At 46.4% G+C, this 18,199-nt stretch overlaps 1 protein-coding gene across 1 annotated transcript in view; it reads right to left on the bottom strand.

Moving 5' to 3' along the window:
* The window catches only part of LOC123998797 (autism susceptibility gene 2 protein-like), a 505,895-nt gene that overhangs the window by 27,757 nt on the left and 459,939 nt on the right, over window positions 1-18,199 (bottom strand). The window contains 1 exon segment of the mRNA XM_046303945.1: window positions 14,178-14,226. Coding sequence (XP_046159901.1) covers window positions 14,178-14,226 — 49 coding nt within the window.

Below are 18,199 nucleotides of genomic sequence, written 5' to 3'. Positions count from 1 at the left end.
CCTCTCTAGCCACCCATGATGCTTCTGTCACTCCTCAGCCCATTCACAGCCTGGGCCCCAGAGACAGACACCCAGACTGAGACAGGACAATACACCTCCATTACCAGAAAGCAGTCTGAGGGTTCTACTCTGGTTATAGGGATGTCCTGTCTTATCCTTCTCACCATTAGTGTAATTTCAGAAGCTGCCGGTTAACTTTTACCACAGCTGCATTTTCACTGCCTCAACATGAGCAGTTAGGTGAGATCTCAGTCACAACATAGCCTGTCATGTACTGTCCACAACACAACCTGTCATGTACTGTCCACAACACAACCTGTCATGTACTGTCCACAACACAACCTGTCATGTACTGTCCACAACACAACCTGTCATGTACTGTCCACAACACAACCTGTCATGTACTGTCCACAACACAACCTGTCATGTACTGTCCACAACACAACCTGTCATGTACTGTCCACAACACAGCCTGTCATGTACTGTCCACAACACAACCTGTCATGTACTGTCCACAACACAGCCTGTCATGTACTGTCCACAACACAGCCTGTCATGTACTGTCCACAACACAACCTGTCATGTACTGTCCACAACACAACCTGTCATGTACTGTCCACAACACAGCCTGTCATGTACTGTCCACAACACAGCCTGTCATGTACTGTCCACAACACAACCTGTCATGTACTGTCCACAACACAACCTGTCATGTACTGTCCACAACACAGCCTGTCATGTACTGTCCACAACACAGCCTGTCATGTACATATTCTGAGATTTACCTTGCAACATGTCAACACTAAATAGATACAGCTATTAGTAACACAGTAACAACTTATCTGTCTCTCTCTCTCGCTCACACACACACACACACACACACACACACACACACACACACACACACACACACACACACACACACACACACACACACACACACACACACACACACACACACACACACACACACACACACACACACACACACACACACACACACACACACACACACACACACACACACACACACACACACACACACACACACACACACACACACACACACACACACACACACAGAAACCCTACCGGTCTACAGGTCCAACTGCCACCTCAGTCGTGTGCTTTGTCCTGCCATATGTCCTCTATGTGTCTCTATTCTCTTATTCTCTGCAGACAGACCAAGGCTCCTCCAGCTCCACAGTCCAAATGGGGTCCCAGCAGCCTGTCAGCTTAGACCCAGCAGGGCAGGTCATACCACACACACAACCACAGGGGTGACCCACCCAGCCCAGCAGGTCATACCACACAGACACAGCCACGGGGGTGACTGCCGTGTCCTTAAAGCAGTGCTACTCTAGCAGGGCAGACGGCTCCCTCTGTCTTTCTCTCTCTCTTCGGCAGGCAGCACAGAGGGGTGTTTAAACTTGGCTCGTCTGTGGTGTCGAGTAACAATCACTCTAGTGCCCCTCCTCTCTCCAACTCTCTCTCTCTCTCTCTCTACTCCTCTCTCTCTCTTTACTCCTCTCTCCACCTCTCTACTCCTCTCTCCAACTCTCTCTCTAACTCGCTCTCTCTCTACTCCTCTCTCTCTCTCTACTCCTCTCTCTCTCTCTACTCCTCTCTCTCTCTACTTCTCTCTCTCTCTCTCTACTCTTCTCTCCAACTCGCTCTCTCTCTACTCCTCTCTCTCTCTCTCTCTACTCCTCTCTCTCTCTACTTCTCTCTCTCTCTACTTCTCTCTCTCTCTCTACTCCTCTCCAACTCGCTCTCTCTCTACTCTTCTCTCCAACTCTCTCTCTCTACTCCTCTCTCTAACTCGCTCTCTCTCTACTCCTCTCTCTCTCTCTACTCCTCTCTCTCTCTCTACTTCTCTCTCTACTCTTCTCTCCAACTCGCTCTCTCTCTACTCCTCTCTCTCTCTCTACTCTTCTCTCCAACTCGCTCTCTCTCTACTCCTCTCTCTCCCTCTCTACTCCTCTCTCTCTACTTCTCTCTCTCTCTCTACTCTTCTCTCCAACTCTCTCTCTCTCTACTCCTCTCTCTAACTCGCTCTCTCTCTACTCTCTCTCTCTACTCCTCTCTCTCTCTCTACTTCTCTCTCTCTACTCTTCTCTCCAACTCGCTCTCTCTCTACTCCTCTCTCTCTCTCTACTCCTCTCTCTCTCTACTCTTCTCTCCAACTCACTCTCTCTCTACTCTCTCTCTCTCTCTCTACTCCTCTCTCTCTCTCTCTACTTCTCTCTCTCAATTCAATTCAATGAACAGTAAACATTACACATACAGAAGTTTCAAAACAATAAACATTACAAACATTACAAATGTCATATTATATATATATATAGTGTTTTAGATATTGGGAGTTTTTCTAAATTGGATTTGTTTTCGAATTCTTTGTGGATCTTTGTAATCTAATGGAAATATGTCTCTCTTATATGGTCATACATTGGGCAGGAGGTTAGGAAGTGCAGCTCAGTTTCCACCTCATTTTGTGGGCAGTGTGCACATAGCCTGTCTTCTCTTGAGAGCCATGTCTGCCTACGGCGGCCTTTCTCAATAGCAAGGCTATGCTCACCGAGTCTGTACATAGTCAAATCTTTCCTTAAGTTTTGGTCAGTCACAGTGGTCAGGTATTCTGTCACAGTGGTCAGGTATTCTGCCACTGTGTACTCTCTGTTTAGGGCCAAATAGCATTCTGGTTTGCTCAGTTTTTTTAACATGTTTTCAATGTGTCAAGTAATTATCTTTTTGTTTTCTCGTGATTTGGTTGGGTCTAATAAGGCTGCTGCCCTGGGGCTCTGTGGGCCCCAGGACCAGCTTGCTTAGGGGGCCCTTCTTCAGGTTATTTTCTCTGTAGGTGATAGCTTTGTTATGGAAGGTTTGGGAATCGCTTCCTTTTAGGTGGTTATAGAATTTAACGTCTCTTTTCTGGATTTTGATCATTAGTGGGTATCGGCCTAATTCTGCTCTGCATGCATTATGTGGTGTTTTACGTTGTGCACTGAGGATATTTTTGCAGAATTCTGGCCAAGGTATGTATCGTTTTTTGTGTGCTCTAAGGCAACGATGTCTAGATGGAATTTGTATTTGTGGTCCTGGCAACTGGACATTTTTTGGAACACCATTAAAAAATAATGGTGTTCCAAAAAATGTCCAGTTTTACTGAGCTTTACTGTCAGGGCCCAGGTCTCACAGAATCTGTGCAGAAGATCAAGGTGCTGCTGTAGGCCCTCCTTGGCTGGGGACAGAAGCACCAGATCATCAGCAAACAGTAGACATTTGACTTCAGATTCTAGAAGGGTGAGGCCGGGTGCTGCAGACTGTTCTAGTGGAGTCGCCAATTCGTTGATATATATGTTGAAGAGGTTGTGTCTTTAGCCAGAGGGGCGTGTCAGAGTAATTGACTGGCTGCAATTAGAGGAGTGACGGCTCTAGTCGACACACTGACACCACCTGATTGCAGTGAGAGGGAGAGGGAAGAGAAAGACATGCCCCAAGAGAGCCATCAGTCTAGCACCTCTATTAAAAATGGGGGAAGGAAGGGGCCAACAGTGTCTATATCCTCAATGATTATGACTGGGGATAAATCTGTCTAACACAAAATGATATGCCTCATACAACATATTATGAAGCTCCTTTTCATAAGATAACTATTGTTGGAAGAGAAAACTAGTGTGTGTGTGTATGTGTGCGTGTGTGTGTGTGTGTGTGTGTGTGTGTGTGTGTGTGTGTGTGTGTGTGTGTGTGTGTGTGTGTGTGTGTGTGTGTGTGTGTGTGTGTGTGTGTGTGTGTGTGTGTGTGTGTGTGTGTGTGTGTGTGTGTGTGTGTGTGTGTGTGCGCGCTTGTCTAAAACGCTCTCTCATTACCCTGTGCTCAGGTTTCAGAGTGGCTGGATTACCAGAACACCCAGGATGGAAGACAGCGAGCACACAAACCCTGGGCTGTTAATGGTCATCCCTCCTCCTCCCCCTCCCTGCCCCCTGCTTCCTCCCCCCTGCTTCCTCCCCCATGCATGGCCTGCTGATGTGTCTGTAAACCTATCTACGTATTTATCTATCCACCAGCAGCACCCAGGGAGGGAGGGAAGGGAGCCAAGTAATTGGGCCACCCCAACTCTGTTCTCTCTCTCTAACCCCCCCAGAGCCCTACCACAACCATTTCCCCTTTAAAAAAGAACACTGCAAATTAGCGGCTGGATGGCGGCGAGTGGGCGGATTGGGTCAGTGGGGTTTGAAGCTGATGAACTCTGGCTGTGTGATCGCTGCCTTCTGAGGCTAGAATGTCAGGGGGTTAGATCTGAACTGTTTATTTGAACTGAGCAGTCCAAACAGAGCTACCTCGCTCCTCTCTCAACAAGCCCCTCAGCTAGGGTGGGGGGGTGGGGAGCCCTACATTCCCCCTCGGAATTGCGGCGGGCCCCCGGGTAGGGTTACGTTACGGTGGACCGGTGGGAGGGAGGGGGAACAATGCGGCCTCTGTTGCCGGGGCTTCCTCCTCAATCCTCAATTCTCAGAGGGAGGTGTGGGGTTCCAAACGGCCCCGCCGGGCGGGCAGGTGGTGTCAGGGCTGGCTGGGGGATTCATACATCATAGCACTGCATGTCAGAGAAAGAGAGGGGATTCTGGGACTTTGGGACTTTGGGAAGGGCCTCCGTCTCGTTCTCCTCGACTTCACCTTCACAGCCCAAGAGAATCCTCAGAACAGCCCCAAAGAAGTGTCAACGCAGCCCCACTAAGAGCTAAAACAGACAGGGTCTGACACCGCGGGCAACGGCCCGGCCCGTTGGCTTTGCTTTCCCTTTGAAAAGACCTGAAAAAGAGGCACTTCTAAGATGTCGGCATTGGGACGGCGGTGTTTACACAAAAACTTGACACATGGAATAAAGCGGGAACTCTAAAACCCCGAAATCAAATAGCTCCCGCTAGGAGCGGCCTGAGTAGAGCGGAGCGGAGTAATCTTCAACAGATGGCAACAATCCGGGGGATGTTGATGTGCTTCAGAAGACATAAAATCCTGGCCAGAGATTGGGAGGGAGAACCAATGGGCCTGCATGGTAATAAAATGGAACATTTCACAGTTCATTAGACCTTGCTTATATCAAATACACATGCTAGACTTTCTTTTCCAATTTATATAACTAACTTTACACACACACTCGCATAACCTACCACAAATTAAGCATGTCCTCTATGCCCTCTGTGGAAACCCATGGAGGCCAATCTGGGTCAGGTTTGAGCTGCTAACTAACAGCACAGAGGTGGGGGTCGTGGCTGCTGGGTTAACACTGTAGTCAGGTTTAATCCGACTGACCCTCGGGCCCTTGCTTTGAATCCTGTATATTTCTGAGTCAGAGAAAATAGAGAGAGAGAGAGAGAGAGAGAGAGAGAGAGAGAGAGAGAGAGAGAGAGAGAGAGAGAGAGAGAGAGAGAGAGAGAGAGAGAGAGAGAGAGAGAGAGAGAGGGGGAAAAAGCTAACTTCTTCTCTTGGGGGAGCAATTAAAGCAATGCTTTCATCAACCTGGCCAGATCCCCCATCACCCTCTCACTCCATCTCGACCACCAGCCTGGGCACTAGCTGTGTGTGTCTCCAACAGCCCCCCTTAACCTGTAACCCTGCCCGTCCTCTGGGGTGGACAGGAGAGGGATTGAGATGGGGTATCTCACCCATGTGTTGTGCTTCTCCCTCAGACTGTTCACAGTGGGTCCCTGTCCCCCTACAGAAACACAACCTTCCATTTCTGAACCCAGATGGCTGTGTGTAACGACAACATTGCCTGGGTTCCACTTCCTCTAGGCTGATGGATCCAAGTAGACTGGAGATCCCATATCTCAACCAGGGTTATACAGGGACTATGGTGATTTCCATCAGGTTTAATGCATTTCACACAGGTAACTGCTTCCATATGAAAGACAATCCTGGCTGCCCAGACACACCAAAACCCCTAAATGGTGTCTCCTTTTCCCTAAACTCCACACAGCCTCCCCATGGGGCTTGCAGTACAGTACAGCAGTGGTGGGCTACATTTACTAACAGATTTACAGCGGGCCTCTACCCTTCCCAGATCACACTCATCCATAGCACAGCTCCAATCCTGCTTCACACAACGCAGAGCACAACCACTGGTACTGCTGATGTCCTCAGGGTGAACCTCTTGACAGTAAAACAGTAATCTAACAGTAATCACAACCAGGGAATCTAATCCTGTGTGTTAATCCCATAATGTCGGAGGATTTCAGGTTGAAGACACATTTCTGTGGAGCTCCAAGTACCCTCCAGTCATAACATGTATCCACATATGCATTAGACTGATATCAAATAGCAGTTGTTCAGTAACAGAGAGAGCAGGAGACTGACAGACATACTGTAGGCTGTTGAGGAAACAGGAGACAGGAGAGGCTAGCCTGCCTCGGCTGGTATTGGTAAACAAATCCATCCAGGCATCGGCATGGTAACGAGGGAGGACTGGTGCAGACCAGTTCTCCTGACACACATTACATCTCGGCCACCATGACACCACATTAGGACACACACACCTTGCCAATGCCTCCCACTGGGACTGCTTGACAGGCATAATTGGGCCCCAAAAAACGGTGGGGTGTGTGTGTGCTAGGGGAATAGGCTTTTCTGACCCTGTTAATAGAGCACCATTGTGAGAAGAGTGGCTGATGTAACGTCAGATCAGTGGATGGATGCTGACCTGTCACAGGGGGGGATCTCCCTGAGACTGACAGTGGTGCTATTTTCTCATCACCTCCACCAATCAACAGACCCCCATCCATCACACACACTTCACTGACACACCAGCTCTTGAGATGCCTCACTACAATCACCCCTAGAATTATACTACAGAGAATATGATCTTGTTTGAAAATTGATTAAGCACATATTGCCCATCTACAGGTCTTGATGATGAGCTTCATTTGTATTTCAGTTCCCTACAATTACTATCTATAAGGTTGTAAAATATATTTATTGCAAAATGTTGCCATGGTTGTTTATCCAAGTACAGAGGGAAAAGTACACTTTGTACCAGCGCAAGAATACAATGTTATAAATCCATTATAGTATCCATATCACAAACAATCTACAAATAAACTCTAGAATCACAGTTTCCTCTGTTCAAGTCCAAGGTCCACACTGACTTACAAAGCCAAGCCTAACAACATGCAAATGTGTCATCATCAGCTCCAATATTGTCTTTGTAACCAAACTCCACCAGTTGAGTAGAGAGCTTGGCACTGAAACAGAGACTAATGAGGGTATAGAGAATAGCTGGCTTTCCTTCAAACCCCACCACCACCACAAACACGCACACGCACACGCACACGCACACACACACACACGCACACACACACACACACACACACACACACACACACACACACACACACACACACACACACACACACACACACACACACACACACACACACACACACACACACACACACACACACACACCTCTCTGGGGCAGGCAGACAGGGGAACACTGAGGGGTTTTAACTTTGAACTCTGGAGTGTGGCCCATTCAAACGTTTGTGTTTGAGAAGGTAGCCTTTAATACGGCCTGTGACGGGTTCCAGGCTCTCTGGTTTAGCGATGGCATGTCGGATATTGGAGTGTTTACACAATCTCCCTGCCTGCCTCCCTCAGTCCCCGCTCTGGTCTGCCTGCTACAGCGGTCCTGGTGGTGCGGAAATAAGTGAATGAAGATGGATGGATTTACTTATGCCTCTAACCTCGGGACTTTGGGAACAAACCCTCAATGACCTCTTTGTGTCAGGAGAGGGATTGGGGAAGGAGAAGGGCCAGATTGGAGCGCCGTGGGTGTGTGTTTCTACACACCATCGCCTTCAGATCTAGTAAATGCTCTACCACTGAAGCCTCTTCACTATCAGATCATATGGCTCTCAAAGCAGCACATTCATTACACCCGGGTACAAAGCCTGCCTTATATGGGAGAAATAGTACAATTCTATTCATTTCACTGCTTCATTTAAGTATAAATATAGATATAGTGGTAGATATAGTTAACAGCTCATGATGAGAAAGAAAGAGAGATGAGAGATGAGAGATGAGAGAGAGCGAGAGAAATCAGGGGGTGGCCATTGTTTGTGGCAGTGTGTGGCAGTAAATCAGCCTAGTGCTGGCCTTGATTTGTTAACCTTTTGTGTGGCTGTGTATCCGCGGATGAGGCATGGCTGGAGCGGCTCCTTTCATGGCCCTGAAATACAGCCTCTCTTTACCCTGCAGCCACAGGCACGAAGAGGGGGAGGAGGGAGGTGGGGAGACATCTACCTCCACACACACAAAACAGGATATTGAGCTAACCTGCACGTCCATAGGGATATATTAAACAGCCCTGGTTGGATACGAATCTGTAAAAGTAAATACAGCCAAGGAGAGCTCTTTGGAAGATGGAATAAACCTGGTTTCAGCGACAAATCATCTGTACATTTGGGGATTGGATTCTTCCAATTAAAGCTAATGGATATGTGGATAATATAACGGACTTCTGTGAGAAGTGCTTGACTCACTGTAGTGGCTGTGTAGGTGTGTTTATACAGTATAAGACTAACAATAACAGTGCTTGTATACTCAACAACAACATTGTTGTCTTCTATACTACAGTGTTGCGCCTGGAAGGGACAGCTAGTGCCCTCTGAATGACCTCTCAACCCTACCAGATGAGAACAAGTTGTCCTTGGCCAATGCCGTGCCTCGGAACACACAGAGAACCAATCAGAGGTAGGTAATCTTTCCACTCTGTACCAGGTCAAATTCTGTCCTAATCTCCAAAACCCAAACCCGCACAGAAGGTTGAGGTCAAACGCAAGCCTGTGGCTGCTGTAGTGTAAACCAATGCTAGAGCTGCTGTGAAAGGCTAACTGGCCCTCCTAATCCTGATCCCCTGCATGGGTCAACATTATCTACACACCATCTGACTGTTGCTCCAGCTCAGCTGTGTAATGGTTCCCTAAAGCATCTTTACATCATCTGAGATGATTACAGTAGAAGGAGGCAGCCCACTGCTCATGAGTGATACAGTACAGCCAGAGAGAGAGAAAGGAAAGTCAACCTTTCAGTTCCCTCCCACACATGAGTAAAACACTCAGAGGCCATTCCGCTGCCTGAAGAGCTCTCCATGACAATCCAGGGAGCTCTTCAAACCGTTATCTGACACAAAGTTCCCCTCTGTTTTTCTCTCTTTTCCCTCGCTTCTCTATTTTTAAAAAATGTCATCAGCGCTGCAAATTACACCTTCCACATTTCTCTCCCCCCTCTCTCTCTCCCTCTCTCTTACTCCCTCTCTCTCTCCCTCTATCTCTCTCCCTCTCTCTCTCTCTCCTCCCGAAGGCAGACACACTCGACCCACGCCGATGCACATCTCGTCTGGCGCTGGCTCCCTGGGTCTCGCCATAGCACCTTTTAATTTTCACATTAGCTCCAGTAAAGTGTTGGTGAAATCAGCCATTCAGCTGAAACCCAGAGGAAGGAGGGGAGACAGAGCAACCTCTCTCTGTCCTAGTATTTACCCCCCCTACAGACTGAACCTTCTATCATATACAATGAGTCATGGGAAAGACCATTATCTCAAACTGGGGAATTGTTTATGATGAAATGTTATGAAATAATGTAATTCATTGGTGGCTAATTTGTAATTATAGAGTATTACTGGCTGAGAAAGAATGACATTGTCTGAGTTTCCCTGTATTCCCCTGTATCAAAGCCAGCAAAAGAAAATGCTATTGACGTAAATCAGGAATACACATCATCAGCTTTCAACCGTAACATCTGGCATACACAGTAATCAAATTACCAATGCAATGTCACTATATATTTTTTCTCCCTCTCAGTAACAATGATATAATCCAGTCAGTGTGTGTTTTTGTCTGTGTGGGGTCCTGTGTAATACTGAGTCAGTCTGGACTGAAACAGACCTACAGACCCTATGACTCATCATGAACCTTATTTACAGATGACAACCATTACTAGAGCACTCATCACAAATGGTTCTGTCCTGCTGCTTCTAAAAAAACATTTAGCATTAGCTAAACATCATTACCTCATGGGGCTATGCCCTGCTCTAACAAATCAGCTGTAATCTGTTTAGGCTGTGGTCTCCAATGACATAACTGTGTTCAGGGCTGGGCTGGGCCGTGCTGTGGGGCCTGACAACATTATAAAGAATGTCAGTGTTACAGTGCTGAGGAGAGATTACACACGTGGGACTGGACCTTTAATCATTTGATAAATCTATCTACAGAGGCTTTTCTCCTGATATGTTCTCTTATTACAGCCAAGGCTTTGACACACTATAATCCTTTCCTGGGCAGCCCACGCACGCACACAGTCTCACACACACAGTCTCACACACACAGTCTCACACACACAGTCTCACACACACACACACACACACACACACACACACACACACACACACACACACACACACACACACACACACACACACACACACACACACACACACACACACACACACACACACACACACACACACACACACACACACGCACGCACACACACACAGTTATACATTGACGCACACACACACAGTCACACATAGACGCGCACACACACAGTCACACATAGACGCACACACACACAGTCACACATAGACGCACACACACACATGCACACATAGACGCGCACACGCACACACAGTTATACATAGACGCACACACACACAGTCACACATGGATGCTCACACACACACAGTCTCACACACACACAGTTACACATAGACGCACACACACACACACACACGCGCACACGCACACACACACACACACACACACACACACACACACACACACACACACACACACACACACACACACACACACACACACACACACACACACACACACACACACACACACACACACACACACACACACACACAGCTAAACTAGGCCTGGACACCATCACATAGACCTCAACATCAGTTAAGGGTTGGAAACCAACCAGACAGCCTGAAGACTGCATCAAGCTCTTTCAACTGGCCCAGCATATGGCTTGTTTGTCTGTCTAATTTTCTGCAGGAGACTAAATGAATGAGGCTTGCAGGCAGGCTGACACCTGCGGGCGCTTTGACAGGCTCGGTAATTAGATCTAACGTGTAATGATTCTTCCTTAATAAAGGCTGCGCCTAGGAAAATTGAACCCAGACAGAGGAGAAAGAGGGAAGGAAGAAGGAAGAGAGAGACTGGGGTGAGGGAGGAAGAGAGAGACTGGGGTGAGGGAGGAAGAGAGAGACTGGGGTGAGGGAGGAAGAGAGAGACTGGGGTGAGGGAGGAAGAGAGAGACTGGGGTGAGGGAGGAAGAGAGAGACTGGGGTGAGGGAGGAAGAGAGAGACTGGGGTGAGGGAGGAAGAGAGAGACTGGGGTGAGGGAGGAAGAGAGAGACTGGGGTGAGGGAGGAAGAGAGAGACTGGGGTGAGGGAGGAAGAGAGAGACTGGGGTGAGGGAGGAAGAGAGAGACTGGGGTGAGGGAGGAAGAGAGAGACTGGGGTGAGGGAGAAGAGAAAGAGCATCAGAGAGTGGGGGACTGTGTGAAGCGAACACAACCGACAATTCCACACCGTGGATATCAGTGGTGAGCCGTGAGGAAGGTGACACAAGGCTGGAAGCAAATCAACAGCCAACAACTAAAACACTGAAATCAGTCAGGAGTTGGATTTCTTTGCAAATACGCCACAGTCAGAGGCAATAAGCAATCAGTGAGGTGACTGGCTAGCTGTTAGGACTGTGCTGTACTGTGAGTGGTGCAGCCTGCCAGGCAGGGCAGTCATTGTTGGGAGGTAGAGACTGCTGAGAATCTGATTAGATGAGACTGACCACCTCTGAGAGCTATCAGTCAGTAATCAGACCAGAGAGACACACTCCCATGGTCTCCCACTGTACAATAGAGGGAAATGGTGAACTATGCATCTGGTCTGGAGGTTTGAAACACCACAAGGTGGTCTGTAAGAACAGGCCAGGGATGGATGTAGCAGCAAGTAGTCTCTTTTTGAGGGCTGTCGTCTTACAGACCAAGACCATACTGTCACACCTGAGTCAGGCATCAACAGGCGAATCACAACGCTCGGAACAGGTTTCTCCGATCTAGGATTTCTATGAAATGTCACAAATCTATATGATTGTTGTTGATGGGAGACAGCTCCTGATGATCGTACCAGCCAGACTTACAGTGTAATTAAAACAATGTGTGTTACGTCATTATATATGCACAGAATAAATTGAATTCCTATTTTCAAATAATATGCTCTACTCCTCGGCAGAAATCTTGTCATTTTAGTTCAATTTGATTTAATCAAGCTTCAACTGGTTACCTTTCCTTTATAGTTTCACTAGTCTAGGTGTGTTTATAGCACCAATCAGAGCTATGAGCTCCTCCACAGAGAGCAGCAGTGAGGTTGACTCTCTCCGGTCTATAGAAGTGTTGTTGCTGCCGCCATCAGTTGACCTCTTTGTTTTGTCAGTGCCGTGGCGGGGCCCTCCAAGCCCCTGTTGAACATTAAGAACAATAAGCATTTGATGTGTACCAACAAGAAAGCACAAACCACCAAACAAACAGAGACCTTTTGCACCTGCCCTCTGGGAAAATACTGACATTCATCTAAGCTTTTCCCTTTTTGCTGAAGTTGTTTCTTGTCCTGAGGCGGTTGGTCGCTCGGTCGGTGCATCGTAGTATCGAACAAAAAACACACCACTCCTTTTATCTCCACACTTCCCTCAATAAAAATATCAATGGCCTCCGTTCTCTTGCACCTGGATTCTTTTACTCGCCTTTTGTGATTGTAATAGGAATTAGCATTTGGCAGGAGTGGAGCAGGAGGTGGAGGGAACGTGGATGTTAAAAAGAAAGAAAGGGGTCTATATTTAAATGGGAATAGGGGCCAAGAGAGTGGACGGCCTACTATCCACCAGGGAGGGAGAGAGTGCATTTGTGTACTGTTTCCCCCTTTCACTGAGGGGTAAAGAGGGCGGCCCGTGTTGATTTAAGACGAACAAAGGGGGTCTTAGTCCTTTCAAGGGAACCAAATCTCCTCACAGAGGTGCCTTCAAAAGGAAGCCTCCCTGTCAAGCATGGCCATTGAGCCCCCGGTGGACGCAGCAAATCAAGCCCTGGAGGTAAGCAAAGGCCAGAATGTGGGAAATGTGTTTGGGGTCCTAGGACTCTGCGTAGAGCACAGTGCAGGAAGAAAGAGGGAGAGGAGGGCAACAACAACCTATCTGCACCAATCAGCACCTCTTTCTCCTGCTCTCTGAAGGGGTCATAACCCCTATTTTTCCAGCCCCTCCTCTCCCCTAACACTCCCCCCTCCGCCCCCATCAAAGCCGATAGTAACCCACCATTACAGAGGAATGTCCATTCAACACATTATCTGGACATAGAAAATGGGGCTGGCTGCTTTTAACAGCAAATTAGTGACGTGATAATGAGGTCATAAACAGATGCCAGGCCCTCCTTCTGACTTCATTTCCTACTGAATTAGCACTTCCTGGTTCCTCCTCATCTGGCTCCTATACAATACTAACCCTCCTCCTGGCATGCTAACTAACACTGCTTCTCAATGCTCTGTGATACGGGACGTTAAATGTACACCTCAATGATTATTACTCTGTTTTTTTTCTTCCAGAATTCTCATTTATGCTTCAAAATAGATTTTTGTGTTTATTATTTCATTTTCAATGTATTTCCCAGTAAAAGGACTAGTAAAATATATTTTGGCATATCATAACTCTGCATGGTGTTTATTTGAGTGAGTAACTAATATGGATTTTCTCATTCATCACACTGTATCCAATTCGATTCCATTTAATAGACCACCCTTAATGGATTTTCAGTCACGTCTAGACGTGAGCGAACACAGATTGATATTTCACACCTGTGTTACACAGAGCTGCACTGCAAATGGAAGTTTTTTTTGCCTGAAATGCATTACCAAGCTCTGGTTCTGGTTGATATACAAATAGGCTGCAACAGCATGCCTCTCTCGGCTCTCATACACTGAGCCAATGCAGAATTACAATGACCAGCCAATGTCCTAATAATAATAAACAATGAAACACATTATGATTCTGTCAAATGAAAATCATTTTGCCATTATATAATATTGCAACATAAAACACACAAGAACTCGTACCTTTAACTGCAGCAGTGCTGAAGAATTTCTCTGAGCTTGCATCAGAGCCCTGTGTGAGAGAAAGACGATATCATTAGCACATCTTCTTAAACATGTGGACTTCATAGTCAAAGACCCAACAGGCCATATGTACCATCCATCTAACGGGAGCAAAACATTCCGCACTGCACATCACGGCCACTTGATGGCACTGTTGGTCCATGACACAACAGCACATTTAATCTCGAGCCCGGTGTGGCAGGGCGTACATTAACATTGCTATGTTATTGTGCAAACATTCCGTGCTAAGCATTTACACAGTATTAGACAATTAACATGTTTTTAGGTGAGAATGTGCTGTCGAAGAGGCGTTGGCTAGTTCAATACCACGAATAAGGTGAAAGACCGACCTGTTACAATCCCTACCAATATATGCGTGCCATGGATGAGTCTACTAGGGAATAATAGATTGAACCCACTAGTTTAAAATGTCACATTCATAGCGTTTTCACTTTTTGTCGCAGAGAAGTATAAAACCAGATGACAGTAGCCTATTAAAAGATGCTCGTTTATAAATGAGATATTAGTCGCGGGAAGTGAATTTGACAATGAGCCCAATTCAAAACCATTCAGAAGACATTATCACAGAAAATGAAGACTCCACAGCTTCTCTGCAAATGGACAGTGGCACGGGCTCCAATAGTAACGGTATGAGAATTGCACAAATGCCACATATATCACATTGGCTAAAGCCTATCAATTATTTTCTATACTCACATGATACGACCCTGCTGAAGCCAGAAACATTTAAATATTAATTTGCTTAGGGTGCAGTACACTCCATGGTAAGAGATAGGCATTTCAGTATATATATTCATCCGAATTCAAATGTGTAGGTGCATGGAAAACAGAAAAAGGTTTTGCCATTCCATAAAATATAATTTTATCTCGTAATTCCACAAATGAAAACGAGAGTAGCATATCAAAGAGGATGACGGCAGATTGAAATAGACAGACTTGATTGAAGCACATTCAGTTTGGATATTTCCCTTTTGCACACAGCAAATATACAGATAGACACCACTGAAATAATAACGGTACAAGCAGCCTTTTCCACATAGGAATATTACACATTTGCGTTATTATGAATATGTTTATTAGTAGCCTATAAAACGAAATGCTGCAATAACCACACAGATATTACACATTTTAGTATGTTCAATAAAACATCGTGATAATACACAGAATTCGTCGTTAATATACATAAACTAATAACCAAACAGGCTAATTCATAATAAGGTAGACTACGTGAATAAAGAAACGCGACGCGCATACCTTTGATGTGGCGAAACTGGCAAGAAGGAAAATAACAAGTCAAATATATGACTTTCGTGGTCTAGAAAATACGGCCCCGTTTTACATTCTGCTCGTCGAATAATGTAATCCACAAACGGGGCGAATTCAACTCCGTTTTAATTGATGACAGCCATGCGAAAAGAGAAGCCCTTTCCAAGACAATTCCAACGAGAGACGAGAAGCGCATAAAAAGCTACCGTTCCTCTCGGACAAAGGAAGACGTGTCTTGCCAGCAAAAGCATCAGCAACAACTCTGGGTCGCTAAATCCCGTTAAGTGCGTTTCGTCTCCAGTTCAGGGTCAAAGACAAATCTATTTCGCAATATTCTTGTATTGAAAATATCCGAGATTCGAATAGACAGGATCCTTGGGAGAATGTGTATCTGGACGCGTAAAGAGGCTGCGTCCACAGACACCACAAGAGAGTCGACAGCTCGCTCCTACAGAGCAACAAAAAAAATCAAACAAAGCGCAAACCAATTTCCTCTGTTGCGAAAGAGGGAGACAAAATCACACTTAGAATCACCTTGAGCCAAAAGGGGACTCCACATTCATTATATGTTCAGCTGGTAAAAGCGTATGTCCTGTGGTTGCTGACGGTTCCGTCGCCGACAGAGCCTCTCCTCATCCGCTCCAAGCATCAGACAAACTCCCATTCATCCAACGGCTGCCCCAGCGATCCTCGCTCAACGATCGGGTCCTCCCACTTCCTGATTCTAACCTGACTCGGGTTCGACTTCTCTCCCGAACACAAACACACGTGTGTTTTCTGCTTCCGAGTGTCCGAATACTGTTCCACAGACCGCACGCTGCTCGGGACAGTCGTGCTTATTTGCGTAAATGGAGCTCACATAAACTGCTTGGCATTTCCAGAACGAGAGAGGGAGAGAAAGCAAGAGACGGGAGGGAAGGGGGAGGGCCTGAGACTAGAATGATATTCTTTCACTGTCAACCGTGTGAGATGATGTCAGCGGCTAATGATTTTCCCAGTAGGGTGCTGCAACCGTGAGGGGAGGAAAACAAAACACTCTTTATAAGCAGCAGTGCACCTCCTCAGAGCTCACAGCCGTTCTCTTCCTGTTGGAATAACCACCACTCTACTGTCCTGGAGGAGGTCACATACCCACACCAGCTACTGGGCCAACCATGGAGATAGACAGGGATCCATCCATGCTCACCTATGGTGCCCACTTAATCAAACCTGATCCAGGGCTCAAACGCAGACATTGATAAGAGATTTTCTCATGTTCAAACCATGTGTATTTGTAAGAGGATCACCAGCTTTAGCATTCTTCCCATTATTAAGCACATTTCTGATGGGGCTATTGCTTGGAAGGAGAACGAGAGAGCGAGAGAGAAAGCACCCCTCGTCTTATCTGATCCATCTCACTAATCTGGCGGACCACGGACACTCCAGACCAAAACAATCCTGCAATCTCCAACTAATGCTGGGCGTTCCTGGAAAATCCCTTTAATCGCACGTTCCCGTGTCCTAGCCTCGGCTAATCAGCATTAACCCACTGTCTGGGAGGTCAATGGATCAACAATGGAGTCACATTGGGGGGAGGATGGGATCTCTTTCTCTCTCCCTACAGCACCCAGCCCCCACAGAGCAGAAAACAGACTTAACTCATTGCTGCAGGGTGCTAATCCATCCCTCTACCCTACTGTATGTGCTGAAGAAAGAAGGAGTGGGAGAAAGAGAAAGATGGTGGCCAGATAGATGACTATCAGCAGGGAGACGTGGCTGGCTGAGGCCCCAGGAGACCATTCAAAGCCATACTGCCGGGCCCCCGGGCCCCAGAGAGCTAAACTTCATCACACAATGGTCCCGCGAAGAACACAGCTCTCCATTACAAAGTGTTCATTGGGTTAGGGGCCCACCTTGATCTCCAGTATAAAGTGTGCAATGGGTTTAGGGGCCCCATCTTGATTGTCAGTGGACCCATGTCTAATATATGATGAAGCCATGTTGACAAGTGTCTGCTTTGAACATCAAGCAGCTTCCATATTGGGAAGAAGAAAAGGAGAAACAATTCAAAGTGTCTGAATACCCATACTTGGTCCTAAATAGTAGGCTGTTTGAGTATGCAGAAAAAAGATAGTTGAATAGTATGCAACATTTAGGAAATCGAGTATACTTTAAATGCCCGGATGTCATACTCATTTCGGCTTTGACAACAACTGATCAATTATATATGTGGATGCACTACCAAAATCAACGAATAACGGCATGACGCATCCTCAGTATGTGAAAATAGAATGTTCAATAGTACGCAACACCTTGAAAATCAAGTATGGTTTAAATGCCTGGATGTTATACTCATTTCGGCTCTTCACCCAGTAGAATTCGATGCACACTTTTCCACTATGTATTGGAAGAGGTGGGCTGCGAGTGATAGACCCTAGTTCTGTTCAGGTAGCCAAACAACAAAACTAGTAAAAAATGTTTTACACAAAGTGTATTTCTGTTTTCACACTGAAGTGTTTCTTGTTCTCTTGGCCTTTGTCAGAACTTTGAACCTAATTACTAAACCATCTTCTGATTTCTGAATGTGTTGGCATCGGGGACTTGGGATGAGACTGAGTTATTGATGTCATGTTAATCAGGCCTTTTAATTTAAACATATGGATTGTAGGCCAGGTAGGCTAGGTTACCTATTTAATTATTTCATGTATGGATCAAGC

The sequence above is a fragment of the Oncorhynchus gorbuscha genome, linkage group LG16, assembly GCF_021184085.1.
Source record: "Oncorhynchus gorbuscha isolate QuinsamMale2020 ecotype Even-year linkage group LG16, OgorEven_v1.0, whole genome shotgun sequence".
In the NCBI taxonomy this organism is placed as follows: domain Eukaryota; kingdom Metazoa; phylum Chordata; class Actinopteri; order Salmoniformes; family Salmonidae; genus Oncorhynchus; species Oncorhynchus gorbuscha.
The sequence above is the reverse complement of the archived record's forward strand: the minus strand, read 5'-3'. Positions and strand labels throughout refer to the sequence as shown.